The sequence below is a fragment of the Ciconia boyciana genome, chromosome 1, assembly GCF_034638445.1.
Source record: "Ciconia boyciana chromosome 1, ASM3463844v1, whole genome shotgun sequence".
In the NCBI taxonomy this organism is placed as follows: domain Eukaryota; kingdom Metazoa; phylum Chordata; class Aves; order Ciconiiformes; family Ciconiidae; genus Ciconia; species Ciconia boyciana.
In genome coordinates, this window is record NC_132934.1 from 26,441,449 (window position 1) to 26,450,882 (window position 9,434).

The 9,434-nt window shown below is 35.2% G+C and overlaps 1 protein-coding gene across 2 annotated transcripts in view; it reads left to right on the forward strand.

Annotated features, from left to right (window-relative positions):
• Window positions 1–9,144, forward strand: part of FAM3C (FAM3 metabolism regulating signaling molecule C) — a 31,636-nt gene extending 22,492 nt beyond the window's left edge. For both annotated transcript variants that reach the window (XM_072861124.1, XM_072861129.1), the window contains exons 6-10: window positions 1,644–1,702; window positions 3,134–3,184; window positions 3,632–3,716; window positions 6,194–6,320; window positions 7,401–9,144. In XM_072861124.1, coding sequence (XP_072717225.1) covers window positions 1,644–1,702; window positions 3,134–3,184; window positions 3,632–3,716; window positions 6,194–6,320; window positions 7,401–7,490 — 412 coding nt within the window. In that variant the 3' untranslated portion in view covers window positions 7,491–9,144. The remainder of the gene's footprint in view (window positions 1–1,643; window positions 1,703–3,133; window positions 3,185–3,631; window positions 3,717–6,193; window positions 6,321–7,400) is intronic.
• The last annotated feature ends 290 nt before the right edge of the window (window positions 9,145–9,434 follow it).

Genomic DNA, 9,434 nt, shown 5'->3' on the forward strand with positions numbered 1-9,434 from the left:
TATTTCAGAAGTTACGGAATTAGAGTTTTAATTTGAATCAGAATTTTTGGCAGATGGTATAACTTAGAGGACTAACAGAATAATATGGACTCTTTCATCTCTGATTACTGGTTCTTTAAAACCTAAGTCACTGTGCCAAGAGTTACCATTAACTGGTAGTCTTTCACAGCCTCTCTGGACTAGCTAAAACTGAGTCTGTTCCTGATAGTTGTCTATTAAATTTGACATTCCTCTAAATTTTGGCTTCTGTCTTCATCCTGGGTGCAAAAGATAGCATCACAGAGGAAGATTTTTGTCATACTTCTGTGACAGACCATTTCTTGTTTCTAGCCTATCACTAATAAGTTAGCATGGGAAAGCTGATGTTGCAGTTGTGTGTGTAAGGATGTGGTCCTTCTGAAACGTTGCTTAGAATGGATGTGCAGACATGACCTGAAAATCATATGATCGCAGAAGAAAAGTGGAAAAAGTTTTGAACATAACAGGATTGTACATATCTGCAAGACCCTTCCTAGAGCTAGCTAGAGGTGTTGAAGAAATCCTGATCAGGATGGAATTAAAGCATCTGTTAGTGTGTTTGTAATTAATGAGATATGTGCGCCTACATGCTTATGCTGAGGTGCTTTCTTGAATCTCAGCTGAGGACTTCTTCATTATCTTAATTTATGTAATTGTTTCAACCCGTACTCCTGTTTCTCCTTGCGTACGTTAACTCTTTTACTCCTAGCTTCAAAATGTTAACGCTGGGATATTTGGGGTCTGGAGGCAGAACAGAGATCTTTATACAGTGCCAGTGAAAAGGGATGAGGAGGTCTGGAAGCTTCCTCTCACTGGAGTGGTACACCCACCATGGCCCAAGGCAGCACAGCACCCTAGCTAACGGTCTTGACATTCCCATTAGCTCTTCTTTACAGCTTTGAAGGGCTTCCATTTCACATTTCACAATGCATCTCTTCTTTCCAGCTCCTTTGCCACTCTGAGTTTGGCCAAGTAATTGCTGTCATAGATTGTGACAGTTTCGTTGAGATGTGTAACTGTACTCCAAGATTATATTCAACTTTTGTTTTAAAGTCCCATGAGTGTATTAACTATTTTTCTTGGATTTAGGTTTCCTATTACAGGTACAAGTTGCTAACTGCTTTGACTTTCTTGTTTCTTAGTGTAATGCTGCAATGTTAATTCTAAATGCCTCTGAGTTAACTTTTAAACTCATTAACACATTTTTGTTCATCACGTGCTTTCAAAAAAGCTTAAAATGTTGGTTACAAGACTGTGCTAAGCTCCTCAAATTATTATTTGTTTCAGGCTTTTTAACTACAAGGAATTTTCTTAAATACATAAATAGCACTTTATTTTTTGTGACACTTTTAATATACACACATACTTTGAAACCAAGATGATTAAGCAACCAAATGATCAAATGAAATGGATACAACTGGGGAATATTTGATCTATTGTTCTCAATTCAGTGGTGCTATAAGAGCACACAGATTAGTTCAAGGAGATTTTACTTCATTTAAGTACTCATGAACATGTGGTCTTTCAACTATGTATCTCTTACAGTTTGATCCTATTTAAAAACCAGAAATATTTCACATCAGTAAATTGTCTTATTAAAAATAAAATTGTTTATTTTGTTTCAGTTTAATGAGTGGAGTTAAAAATAATGTTGGCAGAGGAATAAATGTGGCCTTGGTCAATGGTAAGTGACATTTTAAGTGAGCAGATTGTCTTCATTTTCAAATTGTTTCTGAAATTTAAGGTGAAATACTAAGGGATGGTGAAAGGCAAGCAGGAGGAGAAAAGGAAGTGTTCAGCATATTTATACTGAGGTAATGTCAGATCTTGGCACTTAACACCTTTTTGTTAGAAAGTAGAAAAACTCAGTACATTTTTGTTTCTAAAAATGTGTAGTAAAAATAGTTACCACAGCACTCCACATTACTATCTCGGTGATATGTCAGATAAATTCCTAATGCACATGTAAAATGGAAAAAGACATGAGATGCATGCTGCTACTTTTGACTTTGTGTGTTGCCACCACTAATAAAACTTTGTAGACTGAATTATTCTGTTGCTGTCTTTTCAGTGAAACTTATTTAACAATTCTGTTACTACATGGAAAGACCAGCTCATTATTTCCTAGCTTGAAATCAGTATACTTGATTAGTCCGTATCTATAGATCTTGTCCCTAAATACACCATGTTATGTAATTGTGTTCAGGATTCTTAACTTTCATTAAAACCAAACAAATGTACCTGTGTGTCACCTTGAAAGCGGAACTGAACGTCAGTACTGGCAGATTTGTCCTTAATATGTAGGAATCAATTCCTTGTAGCACTGAGATAGCACTTTGTCATTTCACTGCAATATAAATTAATGTTATATTTGGATTGTACTCATGTTTACGTCTTCTAAGACATGACTTGAACAATACTCGCCTAATCCTATTTTGCCCTCCTAAATTGTCTCAATCTGTTCAAAATCAAAATACCTACCTTTGTATTATATAGCTGCCAGTCTTTCTCCCTGTCTTCCAAACTTTTAAGTGAATGTATTAAAAAGAAAACTCCACCTTCCATCAAATACTGCCTTTGTAGACAGCATAGTGTAAAAAAAAAAAAAAAAGTTAATGAGATTACTATATTGTCCAGTTTCTTCTATTTGTTCTGAATGTTTAAATCAACTAAGAATTTCCAGTCTATAGCAAAACATGCAGTGGAATTTTAATCTTTCTTACTTTTCATGTGGCACTAAAGGCAACCTATAGCTGTACTATCTATTGTTGCAAAAACAACTTAAAGGCAAGTGTATGAAGTGAATTCTCTTTATTGGTTTTAGAGGCTGTGGGCTTTTTGTTTTACTTTATATTCTGCCTGAAGCAAAATGAGAAGTTTTCATCTTTTGTCTTTTTTTTTTTTTCCCCTCTTACCCTTTCCTGCACCTTTTCACAAACTACTATGCTGTTTAAGGAGAAATCTTCATAAAAAGATAAGAGTTACCATAGTAATTGATTTATATGGCGTCTTCTGCAGCACTTTCTCTGAAAGAATCATTAAGAGGAGTTGGGCATATTGTCTGTAAAATAATTTTGGCTATATTTGATGACACCGAATATTTCTTTGTCTGCAGGTAAAACAGGAGAACCATTAGACACTAAATTCTTTGACATGTGGGGAGGAGGTAGGTGCAGTTACCTTATTACCTTAGCTGGTTAGAGAGAAACAACTCTTCCCCCCCCCCGGCTCCATTTGCTGTGATGACTTAAGGTGATAGTTAAGGGAGTGCTTCACCTCTACCTTTTGTAGTTGCGAGGAGTATGCAACTTTAAAGAAACACAAATAGTTGAGGTGGGAGGGGATGGTATGGTTTATCAAACACGCTTTTTCTCCCAAGTAGTTCCCACTAATGGTTAGGTCTTTACACAATGTGGATGAAACTACTTCTATAAAATGAAAGAGTTCTCCCTGATGTGTTTTATCTTTCTCCCACTTGGCATCCTTTTATAAATTTATAAGTACATTTACAAATATTCTTAAAAGGAATGTCTTTGCAGGAAGGCATTGCAGGTGTTTAAATATGGAATGGTTGCTTGTTATTAAACAGTTTTGTTGTTCTCTCTTGTTTCAGATGTGGCACCATTTATTGAATTTCTGAAGTCCATCCAGGATGGAACGATAGTGCTAATGGGAACATATGATGATGGTGCAACCAAGTATGTCATTGATTTATATAGTAAATATTGCTTAAACTTTTAAATGCCCTTTTATACTGAAAAAAATGCATTCTTTATCACACAGTCAGTTTTGATAAAGTTTTGTTCTTCCAAGATGACGGATTTGAAACTATGCTTTCAGTTTATTAGTTTTATAGTGCTGATATGATTTGGGGACAAACAAGGATCAAATTAAAACTAACCAGGTGTAATGGGTTATGTATGTATTTACATAGAGGACTGTTAGATGTATACTTTTGTGATCCCAACAACAGAGAAACAGTAAATTAGGTATTAAATTAGACCCTTTAGCAGAAATATCACAAGTGTTCGAAAATCTGAAAAGGCTAGAGATTAATAGTTGACTAATTAGCAATTGCTATATCAGTACACATAGTTGGGTTTTTTTGCTCCTCTGAGAAAAGATGTTAATGCAACAAGAAGACAATGTAGGTCATATGGTCAGTCCAACAAACTGCTTACTCTTAGCTATGAAGAATATATTTGCATGTCAGGCATTATACTTTTTCTAAACCATACCCTTATCCTTCCTGGTTCCTGAAGACCCTGTAGGTTTCTAGCTGCTTTCCTAGAATTTGTCCCTGCTTCTGAATGTATGCTGCCAAGGATATCTGTCTTTTTGGAGATGTGCTGGTTTTCCTATTGCTGATAGCATATTCTGTCTTATGCTAGTAAATTCAGGTATGTCCAGACATAGGAACATGACTGTGAGAACATATTCTGGTGGAAACTGGTCTGTTTCATCCAGCACTTTTCTCAGATCAACTCCAAGACGGAGTTTGGTGGTTACAGGGGTGCAGAGACTGTTCCCAATAGGCCTTGCCTGTATCCTTCCTTTTGAAATCTGAGAGGTTATTAGTGTATGCCTTGTACTTTTTGGCCTCAGTGTTTGGACTGTCCCACCCTAAAGCTGTTCAGTTTATTAATGTAGACATAGCCTAAGAGGTTTTAGTTCTCTTTAAGCATTATCTTCCAACCTTCCCAACTTTGGTCAGCTTTAATAGATACTAAAAATTACCGTAGAATTTGCATGGTAATCTACTCCTCACTTAAGTCATCCTGTCCAAAGGATTGCTTTTCATAGTGAAAATTAAGAGGGTTTTTTTCCTTTTCCTCTGTTGTTTTAATAATATTTAACTTTTTGCTAATGTGTTCTCTACATTTTTTCTCTTTTAGTCCAATTTGTTATCCACAGCTTGTCTGTATTTTTTATATAGGAGCAGCTTTCCTATGATAAAGTCCTGACTTTGCAGCATGCAGTATTTGCAGTAAATTTTTTAGTGTCTGTACATTCACTGCTTTTAGAAGAAAGCAATTTAATGTTTCATTATGCCAAGGCTGGATCTTCTGTCTGTTGTTCTGTTCAGTTGTTTTGTTACTTTTCTTTTTGCTCTTTTTCTTTTCTTCTTTGTTTTAGGTAATAAGTACATTTAGTTTGTTTCAATAATCATGTCACAGCTGATGTTTTTGAAAGCTTGTATGTAGATACAATATCAGCTAAACAAGAAGATGAATTTGGCCCATTCATGCTTACAGCCAGGGACTACTTACTGCTTACGAGTGATACTACATAATTAGCCAAAACCTTACCACTGGTGGTTGATGGTAATCATAAACGCCAGTTCTTGAAAGCAATTAAAATTGTGAAGAACCAACATGTTTAAAAGATGAAATATTTTGATTTTTGGTTTAAATATAAGCTGCCCTAATGCTCTAGAAACTTGAAGTGTGGGTTGTGCAAATAATGTCCAAAGAACTTAATCATTTTTATAATTTTAGCTGAAGTGAGTCATACAACTGTATCTCAGTAAATAGTAATAATCAGAAGTTGTGTGTATGGTTTAGCAATTGGGCAAATATAGTAACTGAAAGGAAGAAATAAAGAGCTGTTGTTTGGAGGTTTTGGAATGATAACTTATCATCCTACAGAGTAATTTTTCCTTCCATGCTAAAATTATCCTACTTGGACCTACAGGCACTGAACTGTGCTGTGGGGCAGCATTCTGAACTTTGAATTAATTGACCCAACAGACAAGAACTTCTTTGATATATTTAGGTCGTTCTTCTAATCTGAAATAGCTTTTACTTTATCTAGACTTCAGCTTGAGCCTGCAAACAATGTTTACTTTAAAGGTTGACTTTTTTAGTTGCTTGGAGAACTGCTAACATGACTTGAGATGTATGTATAAATTCTCACAGGAGAGGGTTCTTGGCTTTTGTTGGTGTACTGATAGGTTTGTATGCTGATTCCTTGAGATTATAATGTTAAAGAGCAGTGTTCATTAGATCAGGTCATTTCAGAACTGGCCTTATCTGATCTTGAAAGATAGATCTTGCCCAATATTGACTGACGTAAACTATATTTAATCAGATTAAAGCTGAATGGTCTACTGAACAATAAAAGCTCTAAGGGCATGTATTTTATTCACATACTGAACTTCTCTGTTTTGTTCAAGGCTTAATGAGGAAGCAAGGAAACTGATTGCTGAATTAGGAAGCACATCTATTACTAACCTTGGCTTTAGAGACAACTGGGTCTTCTGCGGTGGAAAAGGAATTAAGACTAAAAGTCCATTTGAACAGGTCTGTGATTCTGTAACTTACTGGAATTTAACAGCTCACATTAATAAAGGCATAACGTGTTATAAATACCATGCATTTGTTCCAGATGGTTATCTATTGCAGGAGTGACACACAGTGTTATTTTCAAACTTATTCCTTGACTAGCCTCCTCCTCTTGAATGTACAAAAAAGATTGTTTGGTGATTCACAAATAAGAAAAAAATCTTATATGGGGTAGATCTTAGTATCCCAATAACTAGATTATTTATCTTTCTAATGAATGCAATTAAACTGAAGAATTAAAAACTCACTGCCGAACGCTTGTATTTTAGATGCACTAACAATGGTAGACCTCTGACAGAAAAATGGTAGTTAAGGTGTTGGTGTTCCCAGCTGTTCACTTTGCACTTCTGGCAAAAATTATTGCTGCCATAGCAAAATATGTGAAATAGAATATGTTCCCATACTTTAGCTGTTAAAATTCAGCATGTGTCATTGTTGCCTTTAATTACCAGTAAAGGTAGTTTTGTACTAGGAGAGTAAGGAAGGTGTGTTCTCTTTTGCCAGCTTTGCGAGGGACTGGGAACTAGTGCAGGAGCAGTGGCAAACTCTTGGAGGCAGCAATGTCTTATCTGACTGCAGATGGTTGCTTGGTGGAAAAATAAACCCCTAATTAAAAAAAAAAACAAACCAAACTGAACATTCAACATTATTTAATGTTCTTAAAATTCTGACTATTCATTTTCAGTGCCTTGTAAATCTGGTATCCTTATTTTTTTTCCTAGTGCTTCATGTTTTAATGCAGTTGGTCTTTTTCTTCCTTGTCTCTCTTCCTAAATAAACATCCACAATAAATTTTAAATTTTTTTCCCCAGTATGGCTTAACTATTTTAAGCACACACCTGTCTGAGCAAGTTACATTAAGTGGTGAATACTGAGAGATTGTTATATTTGATATAAAGCACAAGAGTTTAATAGTGATGTCTTCTCTTTGGCCATGACCTGAAAATAAGTCAATAAAATGTCTTTCAAAGCTGTGAGTTAAAGCAACAGGATAAAATGGCTTTACATTAACGGTAGATTGATGTTTTCTATTTATAGCATATAAAGAACAACAAGGACACAAACAAGTATGAAGGCTGGCCAGAAGTTGTTGAGATGGAAGGCTGTATCCCTCAGAAGCAAGACTAAATGAAAACGAAAGGAAAGGAGAAAGAACATGGAAGAAAATGCACTTTCTGCTATTATTAGGGAGAGGGCTATGAAGGAGACTGTACTGTAAATAATATTTTTAAAGCATGCAACCATCTTGTCGGTGTGTGCATGAGCACTGACATTTTGAATATTGGTATTATTTATTGCTAACACACATAGAAATCCTTTTTGTAAATATGTCCAAAGTAAAAGAAACATCAAATCATTTCTATGCAGATTTCTTAAAAGCACAGTATTTAGTTTGCCTGTGGTAAATAATATCTTGTAGATCAACTGGCTAATAAATTGCATGTGCGGATAATAAACAGATCCTGACAAATGTTGTACTGTCCTCTTAACAGTGTAATGTTGCTGTGAGTATGTAACCTTTGTGGAATATGTAGATTTTAGTGATAAGTTAATAAAGAGCTTTATTTTTTTTTATCCTCTGCCTTTTTTAATGGCAGCATCACTTTTTATTAAAGCTATTTGGTTATTCTAATACCAGGTGCTCCAGAAATTTATTTTGTAGTCCCCCATGAAAACTGAATAATCAGCAAAGGAAGAATACATGATAGTGTAATACAGATATGCCATGAGAAGCACAATAAATTATTTTTATTAGGGGAGAACGAAAGTAAATATATAAAGAGCGTGCATGATATTTAAAAGCAGCTTGGAAGTATTTGTACTTAACATGAAAATAGTGTTTACTTTGTAGAAGAGACTTGGCATGTTAAGCAGCAGTACTGTAGCTAAATTGTTCAGTTCTTCTAGCAATTTTTGCACTGCTGCTTTAACCATCGTTTCTGCCTATAGCTGTTCAGCTATAGTGGCCAGTCACATAGTAAATGTGCATAATGGAATAGCTTCCTCTTCTAGTTCAAACATCAGGAATAAATTTCCCATCACAAAGAATGTTAGAAAGCAGTCTGCCTTCTAGTGAGAGTTGTTGCAGGGTACACAATTATGCACCTTTACCACCTATGTTACATCTAATGTGAGCTGAGGCAATTTGTTCTTACAGGGAGATGTTAGAGAAAGCATTGTATCTTGGGTTATGCAATGTGTGACATTTAAACTTAATTGACAAGGTTTCCTTAATCAGATTTTCTTTAATGGAAAAAAATGGACCAAGTTGAAGTGGCCTTATTCTTTAGCTCATATCAGAGCTGTGAGAAAACATTGCTTTCTCTGGAATCTTCTGTTTCTTTTAAGTAGGGCCAGCTTGAACTTTTGCCGAAACTAAGTTAGTATGGTATAACTGATGGTGTCGGTATTCACAAAATAGGGGCTGACACAGAATTAGGTGTAATCTCTTGGAGCTTTATGTCATGAGTTCTGGTGTAATCTTCAAAAACTTCCAGTTAGTACCATGGGGCAAAAGCCACAAAGGATTTTTGAGGAACCCACAGTGCGAGTTGAACATAGTGGCACTCAAAATACTATTATTGTTGATGCATTGAGACAAATTTAATTCTGTGCACTAAAAATGTCAAGCAATATTGGGAATTACTTTGTAAGTCAAATAAATAACCTGTGATACCAGAGTAAGACTGGATTCTGGGTGGTTCTATATGTTTAACTGGCTTGTTAAATAATGTGATTTTCCCTAAAGTTTAATGTAGAACAGCAATAAATGCACCTTATACAGTGAAACTGCTTTTGTTAAATCTTTCAGATTTTCTTGTGTAGGAGGACATGTCAAAATCATGTATATTTTTTCATCAAAGTAAACCCCCCTCTTTCTCTCAATTGGAAAATAACTTCTATTTCATAACATTAGGCTATTGTGGAAAACTAATTGTGTTAGGTCCTAGAATTTTCACAGAAATACAGTTTTGTTGGTGTATATTCCAGTATTGGTTATGCAGCTATCCAGAATAATATCAAAATAATTTTGAAGCTCCTTGGCAGGGGTTTAAGAGAAAAAAATATTGG